The following is a 20,447-nucleotide window of genomic DNA, read 5'->3' on the forward strand; positions in this document are numbered from 1 at the left end:
TGCCTCATGCCCTCATGCACCTGCACACAAGCCCAGGAGCTGCTACCTGGCACAGCAACTGTGCTAAACCTGGCCCAGCCCACAGTTGAAGGTGGCCATGTTCTTCCAGTAGAGGCACACTCCAGTCTGCAGAGTGATCACAGCCTAAACTAATTCCTTTCACATCAGTTAAGAAGAGGTTTTAGGCTGGGTGTGATGGCTCATGCCTATAATCCCAGCACATTGGGAGGCCGAGTTGGAGGATCACTTGAGCCCAGGAGTTCAAGATCAGCCTGGGCAATATAGTGAGACTTCATCTCTATTTTTTAAAAAAAATTCCCACTCTGTCACCCAGGCTGGAGTCCACTGATGTGATCTCGGCTCACTGCAACCTCTGCTTCCCAGGTTGAAGCAATTCTCCTGCCTCGGCCTCCCGAGTAGCTGGGATCAGAGGTGTGCACCACCACGCCCAGCTAATTTTTATATTTTTAGTAGAGAGAGGGTTTCACCATGTTGGCCAGGCTGGTCTCGAACTCCTGATCTCAAGTGATCCACCTGCCTCGGCCTCCCAAAGTGCTGAGGTTACAGGTGTGAGCCACCATGCCCGGTCAAGAGCTTTTCTAATTTAAAAAAAGAAGAGGTTTTGTAGCCAGTGAGGCATAGCAGAAAAAGCCCTTGTAGGTTCTAAGAGTCAGAGTTCCAGCTCCAGCTCTGATACTTCTAGCTGTAGAGCTTGGGAAAACAGTGTCTCATTGCAGAAGTTCAGGTCCCAATCTAGATGCTCAGGCCCCCATAGGAATTCCAATTCCTATGCCAGAGGGTGGTCAGGAGGATTGAAGGAGAGGATGTGTGCGAAGCTCCTGGCACACAAGAGGTACCCATAAATCCCACCGTCCTTCCTGACCCATGCAATGAGAAGATGCTATATCAAAGTAGCTGACCATTTACAGGGAAGCAAATTCATGTCCATCCCATGTGAACATGCACTTCAGGCTGACTCCTCCATGGCTGCTTCCACAGAACTGGAGGGCAAGGCTTGTAGCTCCCTCCCTTGGGGGCCCACACAGCCCTTGGACAGGCAGAGGCTCAAACAGCTTGACAAGGAAAGTAACCAGAGTTCCTGAAGAGCTTCACCTCAGAGACAACTAGAAACGACCCAGGACTGCAGACATTGAACTTTTTTCATCTAGGAACTCACCCTGAGGTGAGAAGCCACCCTGAATTATCCCAAGGCCACCTCCTACCAGCTTGTCTGTCTCAAAACAACCCCAACCTTATCCAAGTATAACTTCTGAGACCTCCGATAGCATTACCTCTATCGGAAATGGAACGCAAGGAGCATTCTCTTTTTGGCATCTGCAGTGCCACTGAGGTCAGGAACAAGCCGTTTCACAACGTCCTACCTGATTGAAGACATCCTGGTGTTTGGAGAGGACAGGCCCAGTAAAGAGGTGCTTGATGACGCTGAGGTCCAGGATCTGGTCGCCAATGGCCACGCCTATCCTCAGTCTTGGCTAGGAGGAAGACGACATGGTCAGCACCAGAAAAATTCCCTGGCTGGGCTTGGCTCATTTCCTCAGAAAGCCTGCCTGTTGAAAAGCCCATGGGTCCCCCTTTAGGTGGCCCTGTATACAGAGCGGACTGAAGAACCACCTTCTCAGCATCCTGCCCCAGCTCCCTTGTGCCATCTCTGCTTCCAGGACTCAACAGAAAAGAATCTGTGTTCCCTGAATGGGAAATAAATCAAATATCCCTTGGACTAGGGGAAGAGCAGTCAGCCTGGTCCTAGCCACTTAACCTGACCAAAGTCCCCTGCAAATTTCCCTAGGCATTACATAAATGCCTCCAGTGATGAGGAGCTCACCACCTTACCAGGATGTTGGATTATTTTCCAGGTTTAACCTAGGCCTTGGCTCAGGGTAATTCAGTTGTGCAGTGGAGCAGTGAGTGCCCGACGCACGGTGCTGAGGGCCAGGTGGCTTGGATTAATGAGCTCTGTTGTGGCTCAAATGGAGGAGAGCTCAGGTTATCAGGGAGCTGCAGGAAGCCAGACTGCTGAGAACATGCAAGGGAAGTTCCTTTCTGCACCACAAAATCCCAGCATCAGCAAAGATGTCTTAAATATTTGTTAAGGCCTGGTCTTTGTCCCCACAACCCTGAGCTTTGCTCGTCAACAAGAACCAGAGGGCATGTTTGCAGACTCAACTTCCTGGTGCTCTGTCCTAAGTCAGGCTTCCAGCTCTCCTGAACCACCAGCTTGGCCATTTCAGTGCCAGCGAGCTTAGTGGTGGGATTATTGGCTGGCCTTATCTCCATTGGCTGCTCATTGGGGTGGGCTGAGAAAAGATGGCCATTTCTCCAAGCATGTCAGCTCTTGGGACCAGGGGTAGAGCAGAGCCACACTCCTCATCTGAGGTCCCAGCAGAGCCTACCCTAGAAGAGGCTGCCTGGAGAGCTTAGCTACCCATTATCAGCCCCGCTGCCAACTCCCTGTGCCTCAGTGTTCCCCTCCTGAAAATGGAAAATCTGCTGCAGTAGGCAAAGAGCTGAACCACCTGGATCCAAGTGGTTTTCCATTCAGGGAATGTGCAGGTCAGACCCGTGGACCACATCTCTGAACCTGGTCCCCACACCCAGCTGAAGGCAAGAAGGAGCCACCACCAGTAAGCAGCCTCCAAAATGGGGTCACAAGTGCAGCTGCCTGATGCCTCAAATGCAAACAAAGCATAAAAGCTTCAAACTTGTGCTTCAAACTATGACCCGAGGACCCAGAAAAAGTCTGAGAGAGTGAGTACCCTCTACTTTCAACCTTGGGAGTTATTTTCTTCAGCACAAAACTAGAAAGGGCTCACAGGTCGGATCCAGGATTCTTGGGCTCCAAGTCTGTTCCCTCATTCACCATCTTATCATCTTGGACAAGTCCCTGGTCCTCTCTGGGCCTCAGTTTCCCATATGCAATTTGAGGGAAACAAACCAAGGAGGGAGACTCCATTTGTCTAACTTCAAGAGAAAAATGTGCATTCCCTCTGTTTTAAAATAGTTGGTCATATCTGATATAAAGTTTTCCAAGGGAAAGCATTACCCAACTCCCAGCCTGACATAGAGGGGGAAGTATGGGATTGGTGTGGGCGAAGGATTACCCAGGTGCCGAGGCAAGAGACTGAAGGCACAAACTGTAGCTATACTGCTATACAGTTATAATACAAATTAGATATACAGATGATCATGGACAATTATCAATCATTACTATAAACATTATTAATCATTAGCTTTTAATATTACTCTTTGTTGCATTACTAATATAACCTAGGAATAACCGGTGGGTGCAGGGTCAGGTACTGAGGGGACATTGTGAGAAGTGACCTAGAAGGCAAGAGGTGAGCCCTCTGTCACGCCCGCATAAGGGCTGCTTGAGGACTCCTTGGTCAAGAGGCAACGCCAGTGTCGGGGAAGGCACCCATTACTTAGCAGACCGCAAAAGGGAGTCTCCCTTCCTTGGCGGAGTCAGGAAACACTCTGCTCCACCAGTTTCTTGTGGGAGGCTGGATATTATCCAGGCCTGGCTGCAGTCATCTGGAGGCCTAAACCCCTCCCTATGGTGCTGTGCTTCAGTGGTCACACTCCTTGTCCACTTTCATGTTCTTCCCGTACTCCTGGTTCCTCTTTGAAGTTCGTAGTAGATAGCGGTAGAAGAAATAGCAAAAGTCTTAAAGTCTTTGATCTTTCTTATGAGTGAATAGAAGAAAACGCTGACGTATGCTGCCTTCCCTCTCTGGCTGTGGCTACCTGAAAGGGAAGGGCCCACTGTCCCATGATCACGTGACTTGCCTGACCTTATCAATCACTTGGACGATTCACCCTCCTTACCCTGCCCCTCTTGTCTTGTATGCAATAAATATCAGTGCACCCAGCCACTCGGGGCCACTACCGGTCTCCGCATCTTGATGGTAGTGGTCCCCCGGGTCCAGTTGTTTTCTCTTTATCTCTTTGTCTTGTGTCTTTATTTCTTACAATCTCTTGTTTCCACACACGGGGAGAACACCCGCTAAGCCCCGTAGGGCTGGACCCTACAGATTGGGAGGCTGACAGATGTGGGGACAACCCCGTATCGGCCTCCTACTGGCTGTGAGATCTGGAGCATGATGCTTTGCCTCTCTGGGCCTCAGTTTCCTCATCTGTAGAATGGGGACAATAACTTCACAGTAGTTTTATTGTGAGAATTTGATTAATATCTGTAAATCTCTCACCACAAGAACAGACACAGGGTAGACGCTATTCATGCCACAAACATCTAGAGAGCATCTTCTCAGTACCAGCACTACACAAAGGCTGCCGAGGCCCTGGGAACAGTGACTTGGTTCCTTCTCTCCAGAAGCAAAAGGAAACACAGGGTGTGGTGAGAGACAACCAAGGCTGGGATGCAGCTAGGAGCTCTTTCAGAGAGAGTGCTTAGGAGGTGATATTTAAGCTGAGTCCCAAAGAGTGACAAGGGGCCAAGCATATAGAGAGCAGAAGGACAAGTATTCCAGGCAGAAGGAGCAACATGTGCTAAGGCCCAAAGGCAGGAAGCTGCTCTTAGCATGTCTCAGAGACTCAAAGGCAGCCAGTGTGGCTGAAGAGAGCAGAGGCCAGGAGGCAGTGGCAGGGTCAGACCCCAGGGACTTTAAGAAGGCACCCGGCACACCAGCTCCACACTACTACAATCTCGTTCTCAGAGGCCACCACCCCTACCTTCACAGAGAGCACCCCATATGCCTTACTAGTCCATGAGCAACCAGAAATGGAAGGAAGGCGTCTCCTGTGTCTTTGATCCCAACTCACAGTCCAGGCAGTCTGGACCACAGTTGGGGTTCGTAAGCATTCGCTGAATAAAAAAATGAATAAAATGATGACTGGATTCATTGTTATTCCACTCAAATTAGGAAGGGCTGACTGCTGACATGGGGGAAGGGAGGTTTTGCCTTGGCAACTAGTCTTGCTTGGCAAGGCAGCCATCACCGTTGGAATGTCCAGTGCCTGCAGAGAAAGTTTCAGATGAGACTTGTTCAGCTGGAAGGCCAAAGGGCCAACTCTCCACCCCCAGCACTCTATCAGAGGACAGGGGGATGGGGCTCTCTCTCCCAGACATCTGTAGTGGCTGCCCTGCACATGCTGATGTTGAAACAGCAGGACATGGTGTCTGAAAGCGCCTAGCCACACTCTAAGGGACATTAATTCGATTCCCCTGAGAAAGCAAGTCAGAGCACCCTACTGGGGTGTGCCTGCCTCTCACAAATGTTTCTGTCTAATGGATTTGTGCTCCAGGAAAGGTGAGGAAGGACACATCTGCTGAGGGCAAAGTGTTCGAGGAGGGCAGAGGAAGGGCTTTGTCTGCAGAAAGGTTGTTGGCCATCACAGGTTAAGGTTTAATGTGCCTCAAATTGTGTCCTCCTGGGGATTTAGTGTCCACTTTCTGTGTCCTTGCAACATCTGGTCAGCCTGGCCAGATATGAAACCACAAGTTGACTCTTCTAGACCAAAGTACTCACCGCAGACAGGCCCATAAAAAGCCAGCCACTTGCCTCCAATGACAAGCCATGGGGGAAGGAGGGAACCCCACTTTCCAGGAAGAAGCTAACTGCCAAGCCCCTCATTTAGCAAACATTTCCTGATTCTGGGGTTCTATGGCTTACAGAGCTGAATCAGGAGTTTACCTTTAAAGTTGGGAGCAAAAATCTAAGCCAAAAATATCATCAACAAATCCAAGGGAATCTGCTTTTCCAACCTAGGGACCCTCTTATTATCTATTTGCTGATAAACCTCCAGTTTTCAAACACTTATTTCTACCAATCAGACTACACTGACTTAGTCAAAGTTTGTTTCTCTGCCCTCTTTCTTCTGATCAGTGGGGGAATGCCAGGCAGCCCACACCAGGAGCTGAAAGAATTCCAGCTATAGGCAGAGAGAGACACTTGCCATCTTAGATCTCACAGCTCGGAGACAGGACTTGCGCGTCCCCCTCTGAGCTGCTACGCATACCAGGTTATCATTTCCTGGGTTCTAGGGTTAGGGGCTATCCAGTGAGATGAACCACCAGCCTCTTGGGCGAGAGAAACACACGGCAACCACCTCGGAGTAGGCAGCATGCCTGCGTACTGCAGCTTCTGGTAACAGAATCCTGCTTGCTCTGCTTGTCTGGGAGAGTGACACTATTCATTTCATTTTGCATTTAATTCTCAGCAAACCTGAGGACACTGAGGCTGAAAAGTCAAATAATGTGCACAACTAGAAAGTTGCGAGGTGGGACTCGAGCCCCCAGGCACTCTCACGGAACGGATCTTAAGAGAAAAATGGCCCAAGCCTCCATCCCGCCCCCCATTCCACTCCATTCCATTCCACTCCACTCCACTCCCTCCCCTCGCCCGGAAGCCGAAGGCCCACTGCTCACGTCGCCTCTGGTGGAGAAGACGCCGTAGGGCAGGTTGTGGATGGGGAAGTCGGAATCCTCGGCCACCGGGATGAAGGACATGCTGGTACCGCTGCGGGCCTAAGGTGGCGTGCGGAAAGTGGGACTGAACTCTGCCGCCGTGGTCAGGCCCGGCCCCGCCCCTCCGGCCCACCCTCACGGCCTGTCCGGGTGGCACAGCAGGGACCCCGGAGGCTCCTGCCTGACTTTGATCTCACCGTAAACAACCCGCCCCCGAACCCTGAACCCTGCCCCTCCCCTACCCTGACCCCCGCGAGCTCCAGGTCCTCCACAGTCTCGCCTTCTCTTCCAGAGCCCCGCCCCTCCCCTGACCCCGCCCCTGCGAGCCTCAGGCCCTTCACAGTCTCTCCTCCCTCCCCGATCCCCGCCGCTCCCCTGGCCCCGCCTCCAGAGCCTCAGGTCCTCCTGTCTCTCCTCCCTCCCCGAGCCCCGCCCCGCCCCCTGCCGCGCCCCCGCGAGCACCAGGTCCTCCACAGTCTCACCCTCCCTCCCCAAGCCCCGCCCCTCCCCTGGCCTCGCCTCTGCAAGCCCTAGGTCCTCCAGTCCCACCTTCCCTCCCAGAGCCCCGCCCTTCCCCTGGCCTCGCCCTGCGAGCCCCAGGTCATCCAGTCTCTCCCTCCCTCCCTGAGACCGCCCCTCCCCTGGCTCCGGCCCCCGCGAATCCCAGGCACTCCAGTCTCTCCTCCCTCCCCGAGCCCCGCCCCTCCCCTGGCCCCGCCCCCGTCCTGATCCCCGCCCCATCCGCGAGTCTACTTCGGGGAGATCTGGTTCCAGCCTCCGCTCGGGGCAGTTGGTCCTACCGAGGGCGAACCCTAGCTTAGCAGCTAAGGCTCTGCCCTGCATGACTCCAGCCTCGCTCTCCCCAGCTGCTGCCCTGCTCTTCAGCTCAACAGAACTCTTGTCCGCTTCCGGGAAAAAGACACTTTCTCCCCAGGAGCTTCAGAAGAATACCCAGTCGCGTCCTTTCTCCCTGCATACCATGCTGCTCCGTCCAGCTATGACACTTCCACTTGTGTTTCAGAGAACGGGACAGTTACGCCTGTTTGGAAGGCTTCAATTAATGAGAATTAATATTCTAAAAAATATAACTCACCTGTTTCACATGCCAGTAGTAAAATGACGTTGACAAGCTGCTCAACCTTGGACAAGTTACTTAAACTTTCTATACCTCAGCTTCCTTCTCCGTATAGTGTTGATGATAATAGTTCCTACTTCCCAAAATTAATATGAGAATGGAATGAATTAGTATTTGTGAAGCACCTAGAATAATGCCTGGCATACAGAGATTATGTGTGTGTGGAAAGAAAGAAAAGGGAGGAAAGAAGAGGAAAGGAAGGGAGGGGGATAAAGGAAAGGAAAGAAAAAAGAGAAAGAGGAAAAGAGAGAGAGGGAGAAAGAAAAGGAGGAAGGCCGGAAAGAAGGGAAAGGCAGACTATCTTAGGGTGGGTTCAAGGTGTTAATCTAATCACTCATGTGCAGTCATCTGCAGTTTTTTGAGACCACGCCACAGCCAGGAACACTTGGAACACACCGGAGAGTGTGCTGTTGTGTTATTGTTGGTGTGAATGATTCAGGTACAATTTTAAACAGCCAGGAGGCTGGCTGAAATCTAGAAAAGTAGACGATAGTCTGGGCAAGGGTTCCCTGAAGATTCTTGAGGAATGTGACACGGTGACTGCTGAGTTAGGGAGGCTGCTCTGCATTTCAGCTTAGGTAGAAGAGGCTGGAAGATGGCAGGATAATGTGAGCTAAGTGGGCCTGAAACCAGAAGGCTTGAGAGGAGCAAGTAAGGCAAGCAGGGCCCGCTGTTGAGCCCCCCTTCCTAGCCCCTGAGATCACTCTGGTGCCTGTCCACCAGGCATGACCAGTGATCATCACCCAGTAAGGAGCGCAGTCTGGGAACAGCCTCTTGGCTCTCATCTCCTGCCCTGAGTGACTCTGCCAAGGACTGGCTTCAGTTCTTTTAAGTCAGCCCTGGGGAGGGAATGAAGGTGGTCTGACTTGTTCTGGTAGGTTCCTGAAAGAGGAAAGAAGAGGGGAGTATCCCAACTTGGTGGCCTTATAAAGAGGCATTCCAGGCAGCACTTGATACTTGCCTAATTTAAGCTACTCCTCTGCTGCAAGGCAATGAATTATTTTCACGTTCTGTAGTTGTCCTGCCCCTTCCCATCAAAACCACGAGCTTTCTTATTCCATGTACAACTCTTGTCAATACCTAGCAAAACACCTGGCACAGAATAGGTGCTCCATAATATATGTCATTAATATAAAACTTGACCAAAAGGAAATGAAGGAATAGCCAATAAGCCCATACTCTATGCCAGGCCATGGGGATACACCAGCAGCTCACATCTTTAATTCCTTTTTTATGGAGCATGTGTTGTGTGGGGGATGCTAGGCCATGAGCTTCTGCTGAATACACACAAGTTAACAAAAGCCTGAATGATAAGACCCTTGGAGAGAGAAAACCAAAGTCTTTTAGGGAAAGGAGGTGGGGCACATGTATCTGTGGAAAAGGATGTGGGGATGAGATGGCTGAAGAGGGAGTAAGATTTCGTAGTTTTAAAATAGACTTAACCAACCCACTAATTATACATAGTGTCTGAAAACGCCAAAGCTGTTCTCTATTTGGAAAACAGCATTTGAAATAACCTGCAAGTAAGTATACTATATTTTTTCTTTCTCATTTTTTGGAAGAGAATGTGTTGGCCATGTACATCACAACAGTTAGTAAGAAAGAATTTTAAAAGAAAGATATTGCCCATAATCCCACCAATGTAGTCTTCATATTTTCATGGCTTTTTTCATACTATTTGTATGCACATGGCTTTTCCATCCTTATAAACTTTACATAGATGCAATTTTTCAGTCTTTCTCTACCTTATTCTTTTGAATATTTTTCCTTGAGGCCCAATAGGCTTCATTATGATCATTGTCATTGGCTAAGGAAGCCTCCGGGGTTCAAGCGATTCTCCTGCCTCAGCCTCCCGAGTAGCTGGGATTACAGGTATGCGCCACCACGTCTGGCTAATTTTGTATTTTTAGTAGAGACAGGGTTTCTCCATGTTGGACAGGCTGGTTTTGAACTCCCAACCTCAGGTGATCTGTCTGCCTCGGCCTCCCAAAGTGCTGGAATTACAGGCGTGAGTCACTGCGCCTGGCCATATCTTTTCATTTATTTCTGTTTTCTTCAATTTCTTTCATTGATGTTTTCTAGTTACCAGTGTACACAGGTCCTTCACCTCCTTGGTTAAATTTATTCCCAAGTGTTTTGTTTGGTTAGGGGTTTTTTGGTAGCTATTGTAAATGAGATTGTTTTCTTAATTTCTAAAAATCCCTTCTGTTGCTTCTATTCATTCCCTGGACCACTGGCAGCCACTTATCTTTTTACTGTCTCTGTAGTCTTGACTTGTCCAGAATGTCATATAATTGGAATCATATAGTATGTAGCTTTTTAGATTGCGTTCTTTCACTTAGCAATATGCATTGTTTCTTCTATGTCTTTTCCTGCCCTGAAAGTTCCTTTCTATTATTGTTGAATGCTGTTTCACTGTATAAATGTTTCATAGTTTGTTTGTTCACCTATTGAAGGACATCTTGGTTGCTTCCAATTTTTAGCAATTAAGAATAAAGCTGCTAAAATGTCAGTGTGCAAGTTTTTCTGTGGACGCTTTTGTTTTTTAACCAAGTATACTTTATTAAATCATTAAAAAAAATTTTTTTTTATGTTGCCCATAAAAAAATTTATTTATTTTTTTGTGTTGCCTCACTATGTTGCCCAGAACAAACTCAAACTCCTGGCCTCAAGTGACTCTCTTGCCTCAGCCTCCTGAGTAGCTGAGGCTGCAGGCTTTTTTTTTTTTTTTTTAATTGCTCTCAGTGTATCTTCTTTGATGAGATATCTGTTCAGATATTTTGCCCATTTTTAGGTTGCATTGTTTTCATACAATTAAGCTTTAAGAGTTTTTTGTATATGTTAAATGAAAGCCCTTTATATGTTTTGCTGATTTTTTCCAAGTCTGTGGCTTATCTTTTAATTTTTTTAACAGCAGCTTCTGCAGAGCAGTTTTTAACTTTAACAGAGTTCAAGTCATCAATTATTTTTCTTTCACAAGTTATGCTTTTAGTGTTTTACTTAAAAAATCAAAACCAAACCCAAGGTTGCCTTAAATTTCTTATATTCTAAGTTTTACGTTTTTGTGTTTTACATTTAGGTCTATGATAAATTTTGAGTTAACTTTTGTGAAAGATTCAAGGTATCTAGATCCACTTTTTTTTGCATGTAAATGTACAGCTGATCACTACTGCTTGAAAAAGTATTCCTATGAAAAAGACTTTCTCCATGAATTGTCTTCTCTCCTTTGTCAAAGATCAGTTAACTATGATTGTGTTGGTTTATTTCCGGGCTCTCTGATATATTCTGCAAATACCAGTCTTCATTATGGGAGCTTTATAGTAGGTGTTTAAGTTGGGTGGCATCAGCCTTTTACTTTGTTCTTCAGTATTGCATTGGCCATTTTGGGCCTTTGCCCCTCCACATAAACTTTAGAATTGCTTTGTTGCTATCCACAAAATAATGTGCTAGGATTTTGACTGAAATCACATTGAACTTGTGGACTAACGTGGGAAGAACTGACAATATTGAGTCTTCCTAGCACTGAAATGAAATAGCTATTTATTGAAATTATATTTGATTTCCTTGATTAGTTTTATCATCTTCTTCACATAGATCTTGTCATATTTTATTAGATTTCTACCTAAGCATTCCCTCTTACTGGTGCTAATGTGAATGGTGTTTTTTGTTTGCTTGTTGTTTGTTTTTTGAGACGGAGTCTCATTCTGTCGCCAGGCTGGTGTGCAGTGGCGCAATCTCGGCTCGCTGCAACCTCCACCTCCCGGATTCAAGTGATTCTCCAGCCACAGCCTCCTGAGTAGCTGGGATTACAGGCGCGTGCCACCACGCCCAGCTGATTTTTTGTATTTTTAGTAGAGACAGGGTTTCACCATCTTGGCCAGGATGGTCTTGATCTCTTGATCTCGTGATCCGCCCACCTCAGCCTCCCAAAGTACTGGGATTACTGGCGTGAGTCAGTGCACCTGGTGTGAATGGTGTTTTTAATTTTAAATTCAAATTTTTCATTGCTGGTATATAGCAAAGCAATTGGCTTTTGTATTATATATTAACCTTTTTTTTTTGTATTAACTTTTATCCTGCAATCTTATTATAATTGCTTATAAGTTTCAAGAGTCTTTATGTAGATACTTTGATTTCATTCCAGATGTTAACATCTTTCATTGATTACATTCTGTCTCCCATCTCCACATTCTGACTTTCCATTCTACTGGCCTTCTGAATTAATCTTGATGCTTATGTGTTAATAAAAAGGAGGAAAAATGGCCAGGAAGTCAGTCTCTGAAAAGACACCACAACAAAGTATCCTTTCCTAAATTCCCAATAATATCTGTTTAGATGTTGCAGGGAACAGGCCCCCCATATCTGGCCATAAACAAAATCTCTGCAGCACTGTGACATGCTTGTGATGGCTATGATGCCCACGCTGGAGGTTGCTGGTTTACCAGAATGAGGGCAAGGAACACCTGGCCCACCCAGGGCAGAAAACTGCTCAAGGCATTCCTAAACCACAAACAACAGCATGAGCAATCTGTGCCTTAAGGACATGTTCCCACTGCAAATAACAAGCCAGAGCCCTTTGTTTCCCATAAGGAATGCTTTTAGCTAATCTATAAGCTATAGAAATAATGCTTATCACTGGCTTGCTGTCAATAAATATGTGGGTCAAACTCTGTTCGGGGCTCTCAGCTCTGAAGGCTGTCACCCCCCTGATCCCACTCTGCACTCTATTTCTGTGTCTTTGTCTTCATTCCTCCAGCGCTGCTGGGTTAGGGTCTCCATGACCGAGCTGGTCTCGGCAAGTGATGCCCATATGTGGGGCTCAAACCCGGGTTGAAGGGTCGCCGGAGTGACAGTTGGAGAACGTGGAACTACACTGAAGGACACCTGAGTACTCTTAAGCAATCCCCGTGGCGAGTCAGAAGGGGAGCTCGGAAGCATCAGGGTAACAATGGGACAAGGGTCGAGCAGGCATGAGGCTTATTTGAGTCTGCTTTGGCAGCTCCTCAGAAAAGGAGGTGTGAAGGTTAGCACTAACCAACTTAGGCAGAGTTTTAGTGCTTTAGAGGAAGCTCCATTTCCTGGAGTTTGTTTCAACTGTGGGAAGCATGGTCATACTAAGAAAGAATGCAGAAAAAATCAGCGAGTCAGGCCACCAGATGGGGGAAACAAGAAAACTACTGAGCCTGAAATATGTCCAAAATCTAAAAAAGGAAAACATTGGGCTAATCAATGTCACTCTAAGTTTGATAAAGATGAGAACCCAATTTCGGGAAACGCCATGAGGGGCCCGTCCCCGGCTCCGTTCCAAACCGGGGCATTTCTGGCTCAGGCCACTCCCTCACCCCTGTACAATGCCTGTCCCCTGCCACAGGCGGCAGTGCCACAGTAGATTTATGCTGCACAAAAGCTGTGAGCTTTCCGTCTGGAGAACCCCCACAAAAAGTGCCAACAGGAGTCTGTGGACCCTTTCCAGCAAGGATGGTAGGATTACTTCTAGGTAGGTCTAGTTTAAATTTAAAAGGAGTACAAGTACATACAGGAGTCATTGATTCAGATTACAATGGGGAAATTCAAATTGCCGTATCTACTTCTGTTCCCTGGAAAGCAGAGCCAGAAGAGCCTATAGCACAGCTCCTGATTGTGCCATATGTGGAAATGGGGAAAAGTGAAACTAAATGAACAGGATTTGGCAGTACAAATAAACACGGCAAAGCAGCATATTGGGTGAATCAAATTACTGATAAACGTCCTACCTGTGAAATAACTATTCAGGGAAAAAAAATGTAAAGGTTTGGTAGATACAGGAGCAGACATTTCAATCATTTCTCTACAGCACTGGCCGTCTGCATGGCCAATTCAACCTGCTCAATTTAACATAGTTGGAGTTGGTAAAGCCCCTGAGGTATACCAAAGCAGTTATATTTTGCGTTAAGGGCCTGATGGACAACCTGGGACTATTCAACCAATTGTAACTTCTGTACCTATAAATTTATGGGGAGGAGATTACAACAATGGGGAGCACAAGCTCTAATTCCTGAGCAATTACACAGCCCTCAAAGTCAAAATATGATGCATGACACGGGGTACGTCCCTGGTATGGGACTAGGAAAAAACGTGAAAGGTTTGAAGGAACTGCTTCAAGTGGAAAGACAAAGTTCCCACCAAGGGTTAGGATACCATTTTTGATGATGGTTAAGCCTCCAGAACTTATATCTTTAAAATGGTTAACAGATAAGCCAATTTGGATAGAACAATGGCCACTGAGTAAAGAAAAACTGGAGGCTTTAGAGGACGTAGTTACTGAACAGTTAGAAAAAGGACACATAGCTCCAACATTCTCCCCTTGGAATTCTCCAGTTTTTGTCATTAAGAAAAAAATCAGGTAAATGGAGAATGTTAACTGACTTAGGGGCCATTAATTCAGTTATGCCACCTATGGGGACATTACAGTCAGGACTGTCTTCTCCTGCTATGATTCCAAAAAATCGGCCTTTAATAGTCATAGATTTAAAAGACTGCTTCTTTACTATCCCCTTAGCTGAGCAAGACTGTGGACAGTTTGCATTTACAATTCCTGCGGTAAACAACCTGCAGCCTGCTAAGTGTTTTCACTGGAAAGTGTTGCCACAAGGCACGTTAAACAGTCCAACAATTTGCCAGACTTATATAGGGCAAGCAATTGAACCTACTCATAAAAATTTTCAGTGTTACATTATTCATTATATAGATGATATTCTTTGTGCTGCCCCGCTCGAGAAATATTACTCCAATGTTATGATCACTTGCAAAATTTGATTTCTCATGCCAGTTTAATTATAGCTCCTGACGAAATTCAGACTACTACTCCTTACTCCTACTTAGGGACCTTAGTAAATGACACTACAATAGTGCCACAGAAAGTAACCATACGTAAGGATCAATTAAAAACATTAAATGACTTTCAAAAATTACTAGGGGACATTAATTGGATGTGACCTGCTCTAGGTATTCCTACCTATGCCATGAGTAATCTATTTTCTATCCTTAGAGGAGATGCTAGTCTCACTAGCCCTCAGCAATTAACAAAGAAAGCTAAGGCAGGGTTACAGCTGATTGAGAAGCAAGTACACATAAAGCTCAAATAAATAGAATAGATCCAGAGAAGACTCCAGATTTGCTAATTTTTCCAACTCAGCATTCACCTACTGGTGTTAGTGTCCAACAGCAGGACTTGGTAGAATGGCTTTTTCTTCCACATACTAATTCACGGACTTTGACTCCTTATTTGGATCAAATCGCTACTATGATAGGAAATGGGAGAACTCAGATTGTTAAATTACATGGATATGATCCTGGAAAAATTATTGTCCCTCTTGCAAAGGCACAAATACAACAGGCCTTTATAAATAGTCTTACTTGGCAAACCCATTTAGCTGATTTCGTGAGTGTTCTTGATAATCCCTTTCCGAAAACAAAATTATTTCAATGTTTGAAATTAACGAATTGGATTCTCCCTAAAATAAGTACATTTAAACCAACTGAAGGTGCTGAAAATGTTTTTACAGATGGGTCTAGTAATGGTAAAGCCTATTCTTCTGGATCGAAAGGTAAAGTTTTTCAGACACCCTATACTTCTGCTCAAAAAGCAGAGCTTGTAGCTGTAATTTAGGTATTGACTGCTTTTGATATGCCTACTAATGTGATTTCTGATTCTTCATATGTGGTTCATTCTACACAGCTGAAAATGCTCAGCTATGATTCTACACAGATGAGCAACTGATGACTTTATTTCCCCAACTGCAAACACCAGTTACGAGTAGAATGCACCCTTTTTACATCACTCACATTAGGGCTTATACACCTCTTCCAGGACCTTTGACTGCAGGGAATCAAATGGCTGATTGCCTAGTTGCTACTGCAATATCTAATGCTAGACACTTTTTCACAATTTAACCCATGTTAATGCCTCTGGTCTCAAACACAGATACAGCATTACCTGGAAAGAAGCTAAAGCTATTATCCAGAGATGCCCAACTTGCCAAATGGTGCATTCCTCATCTTTTACAAGAAGACTTAATCCTCGAGGATTGGAACCTAATTCTCTTTGACAAATGGATGTCACACATGTTCCCTCGTTTGGGAGACTAGCTTAGGTACATGTATGTGCGGACACCTTTTCTCACTTTCGGCTACATGCCAATCAGAAGAGTCTTCTGCCTGTGTTAAACATCACCTTTTGCAGTGTTTTGCGGTGACAGGCATTCAGGCTTCTATTAAAACAGATAATGCCCCAGGCTATACTAGCCAAGCTCTAGCTACATTTCTCTCTACATGGAATATTAAACACATTACTAGTATCCCATATAATTCTCAAGGACAAGTCATAGTGGAAAGAATGGATCTCTCCCCAAAACAACAACTGCAAAAGCAGAGAGCGGGAAACAGGGCCTAAGGGACTCTACATATGCAATTGAACTAGCATTATTGACTTTAAATATTTTGAGCCTGCCTAAAGACCAGATGCTATCAGCAGCTGGTTTCAGACCAAAGACAGAAGCAGAACAACTGGTTTGGTGGAGAGATCTGATAACAAATAGTTTGGAAATAGGTACAATAATAACTTGGGGTAGAGGTTATGCTTGTGTTTCTCCAGGACTGAATCAATAGCCAGTTTGGGTGCCATCAAGACATCTAAAGCCTTACTGTGAGCCAGATACCCAGGAAGAGGTTTTGGGAAGATCCCAAAGACCCACTGGTGGCAGCGTTGTCCAAGTTGATGCTGAAGAGGACCCCGACTGTCACAAACAACACCCGTAGAACACAGTCACCTACCTGGGGACAGATCAAGAAGCTGTTGCAGATGGCAGAATAAAACCTGAGGAAAGTGGGACAACCAGTCACAATGAGTAATTTAATGACAACCATGATAGTGGTGATCACCATTGCCGTGAGTATTCCTTCAGCAAGGGCTGACACAGAGAACAATTATACTTACTGGGCATATTTACCTTTTCCACTTCTACAGCCTGTAACTTGGCTGGACCCCCATTGGAGGTATACACTAATGATAGCTCTGGGATGCTTGGTCCTACAGATGATAGAGGCCCATCTCACCCACATGAGGAAGAAACTGTTTTATTTCTTTAGGATTTGAACATCTGCCTATCTGTTGGGGAAAAGTCACTAGTTGCCTACCCCCTTGCTATCAATCTTGGCTGGCAATGATGTCTGGATGTATCACTCTGTGGCACAGTTACACACGCTTTCTGGTCTCAGTATTTACCATAATGAATCTGCTCCTATAATTGAGGCATACCACCCTCAAAAACCTATTTGTAAACAGAATTGGACCTGGCCAGAAAAAATGAAGATATTTGTTTGGGAAGATTGCATTGCAGAACAGGCAGAGGTGCTGCACAATAATTCCTATGGAATCATTATTGATTGGTCCCCTATGGGGATGCTTAGTATGAATTGCAACTCTCACTCTGTGTGCCATAGCCACACTATGTTCAACTGGTCTGAACAAAACAGTCAGATGGTAGAAATGATAAGAAGTATGGTAAGAGTTCTTATTATCTGGAAACATGGCGGTATAGTGGTACCTCAGCCTCACATGATATGGCCTGCTGTAGGAGCTAAACATAAGGATTTGTGGAAACTATTAATGGCTCATAATAAGATCAAAATTTGGGAAGGAAAATATACTATGCCATCACAATATAATCCTAATTACATTTTAGAACTTGTTGAAAACAATACAATTTGGATATAAAGTTGTGTTCACCCTCCTTTTCTGTTGGTAATGGGCGATCTAAAGTTTGACATCCCTAAGTATGTAACTTGCCAGGAATGTAGATTGTTCTCTTGTGTGAACTCTTCCTTGTTTAATACTAATCATTCTATCCTAGTAGTGAGAGCTTGAGGAGTATGGTTACTGGTGAAGCTTTCCCGTCCTTGGGAAGCCTCTCCCTCTGTACGTATGATTACTGAAATTCTTCAGAAAATTCTGAGATGCTCTTGGTGTTTCATTGCTACTTTAATATTGATTATTATGGGACTGATTGCTGTCACAGCTACTGCAGCGGCAGCTGGGAGTTCTGCTACATTCATCAGTGTAAACAGCAGATTTCATAAATAAATGGCAAAAGAATTCTAGTCTGCTGTGGAATTCTCAAACTAAAATAGACCAAAAGATAGTTAATAAATCAATGATCTCCAACAAACTGTAATGTGGCTAGAAGACTGAGTAGCTAGTTTGGAATATAGAATATAGCTAAAATGCGACTAGAATACTTCTGACTTTTGTATCACTCCTCACCCTTATAATGAATCAGAACATGAATGGGAAAGGATAAAACAGCGTCTAGAAGGACACTCTACAAACTTGTCTTTAGATGTTGCAAAATTAAGAGAACAAATATTTAAAGCATCCCAGGCACACCTGACCTTAATGCCAGGAACTAGAGTGCTTGAAGGAGCTGCAGATGGATTGGCAGCCATAAATCCTTCAAACAGATAAAAACCCTTGGAGGCTCTGTGATTTCTATGATGGCTGTGCTCTTAATCTGTTGTCTTTGTGTAGTCTGCAGACGCGGATCCCTACTCCTGCGAGAAGCAGCTCACTGTGATAAAGCTGCCTTTGCTTTTATTGCCCTGCAAAAACAAGAAGGGGGACATGCTGGGAACACGCCCCACAAATCTGGCCATAAACAGGCCATAAACAAAATCTCTGCAGCACTGTGACATGCTTGTGATGGCTATGACTCCCACGCTGGAGGTTGTTGGTTTACCGGAATGAGGGCAAGGAACACCTGGCCCACCCAGGGCAGAAAACCGCTCAAGGCGTTCCTAAACCACAAAGAATAGCATGAGCAATCTGTGCCTGAGTGATCTTAGGAACAGCTAAGGACATGTTCCTGCTGCAGATAACAAGCCAGGGCCTGTCCCTTTGTTTCCAATAAGAAGTGCTTTTAGCTAATCTATAATCTATAGAAATAATGCTTATCACTGGCTTGCTGTCAATAAATATGTGGGTAAAACTGTTCGTGGCCCTCAGCTCTGAAGGCTATCAGCCCCCTGATCCTACTCTGCACTCTATTTCTGTGTCTTTGTCTTCATTCCTCCAGCGCTGCTGGGTTAGGGTCTCCATGACCGAGCTGGTCTTGGCATCATATTCTGGAAACTATGAGAAAGGGGAAGTATAGCCATTGTCAGTTTAGTAAAAACTGTTTTCACATTAGGAAAAAACACGGCTTTTGAATTGTGGTTGAAGTAAAGGAATGATTTCAAGACTGCACCGTGCAGTATAAGTTAGCATTGTAGGATAACTAGGGGAGACGACACTTGGCACCAGACTTGAGTACAAACATCAGAGACAAATTAGTATGGAAGACTGAAGTACGAGAAAACAGTGTATTTAGGTGTAGTGAAACTGGAAGACTGTGAATGTTTGTTTTTTGTGTGTGACAATTTTAAAAAGAAATACAAATTGAATGCTGAGGCTGGTTCAACACCTTTCCTTGCATAACCTTCAAGTTCTAAAATGTGATCATCAAAACAGCTTTATAATTAACTTTCTTCTTTTGATACTTTGGACTTCAGGTACAGAATATTGGATTAATCATAATCCTTGGTTCCAGACACTCTCAGCATTGGTTCATACATGGCCTCTTTTAGTTTTCTAATATAAGCATCCTGACTCTAACACCACCAAAAAAGCTGGAGCTTTGACCATACAGTACCACTTACTGGCGCATCCCTTGCCACCTCTCATCTAAGGGCATTGTTCTGAATTTTTTCATCATCACCATCCTGCTTTTTACATAAAATCTACTGGCTGGACATGGTGGCTCACACCTGTAATCCCAGCACTTTGAGAGGCCGAGGCAGGCAGATCACCTGAGGTCAGGAGTTTGAGACCAGCCTGACCAATGTGGTGAAACCCCATCTCTACTAAAAATACAAAATTAGCCAGGCGTGGTGGCAGGTGCCTGTAGTCCCAGCTACTCAGGAGGCTGAGGAAGGAGAATCACTTGAACCTAGGAGGCGGAGGTTGCGGTGAGCCAAGATTGTGCCATTGCACTCCAGCCTGGGCAACAAGAGCAAAACTCTGTCTTATTAAAAAAAAAATCTATTACATGCAAATGTATTTTGAAGTGAGGATGTTTCATATTTTGAGACTAGTTTTGCTTACTATACTGTACTTCCTGTATTTCTAAAGCTTACTAGAAGACTTTTTTGCATAATATGCTTCTATTTTGTTGTATCACTATGGATCAGTTTTGGTTACTGTGTATTATTCCAGTTTATGAATATATCACATTATATTCGTCCACTCTTTTTCAGTAGGGATTTGAAGACTTCTTTCTGGGCTTTTGCTTTTGTAAACAGCACTATAGAACTTCGTGTAGTGGTCCTCATGTAGTGGTCCCCCATTTATCTTTTTTTTTTTTTTCTGAGATGGAGTCTCACTCCGTCGCCCAGGTTAGAGTGCAGTGGTGCGATCTCGGCTCACTGCAATCTCCCCCTCTTGGGTTCACACGATTCTCCTGCCTCAGCCTCCCCAGTAGCTGGGATTACAGGCACCCACCACAGCGCCTGGCTAATTTTTGTATTTTTAGTAGAAACGAGATTTTACCATTTTGGCCAGGCCAGTCTTGAACTCCTGACTTCATGATCCACCCACCCTGGCCTCCCAAAGTGCTGGGATTACACGCTTGAGCCACCGCTCCGGGTTGTGGTCCCCCATTTATCTATGTGCAAGTTTTTTTTGGGTATGTCCTTGGGAGTGCAATTTCTGGGCTATTGGGTATGTAAAAGTTCCACTTTAAAAGGTAATATGAAACTTTCTCAAGGATTGAACCACTTTCCACTAACACCAGCAAT

General features: G+C 45.3%; 1 protein-coding gene across 6 annotated transcripts in view; it reads right to left on the reverse strand.

The window, feature by feature from the left end:
• Positions 1–7,793, reverse strand: part of FAH (fumarylacetoacetate hydrolase) — a 36,363-nt gene extending 28,570 nt beyond the window's left edge. For 2 of the 6 annotated variants that reach the window (XM_033189229.1, XM_033189226.1), the window contains exons 1-3: positions 6,688–6,756; positions 6,407–6,505; positions 1,383–1,493 (exon numbers count right to left, since the gene is read on the reverse strand). In XM_033189229.1, the coding sequence (XP_033045120.1) occupies positions 1,383–1,493; positions 6,407–6,487 (192 nt within the window). In that variant the 5' untranslated portion in view covers positions 6,488–6,505; positions 6,688–6,756. Of the gene's footprint in view, positions 1–1,382; positions 1,494–1,851; positions 2,042–6,406; positions 6,506–6,687; positions 6,757–7,538 lie in introns of those variants that run through there. The other 4 variants (XM_033189227.1, XM_033189228.1, XM_033189231.1 and 1 more) reach the window with 4 other exon arrangements.
• Between the last annotated feature and the right edge of the window lie 12,654 nt (positions 7,794–20,447).

This window comes from Trachypithecus francoisi, unplaced genomic scaffold (genome assembly GCF_009764315.1).
Source record: "Trachypithecus francoisi isolate TF-2019V2 unplaced genomic scaffold, Tfra_2.0 Lachesis_group3, whole genome shotgun sequence".
Lineage (NCBI taxonomy): Eukaryota > Metazoa > Chordata > Mammalia > Primates > Cercopithecidae > Trachypithecus > Trachypithecus francoisi.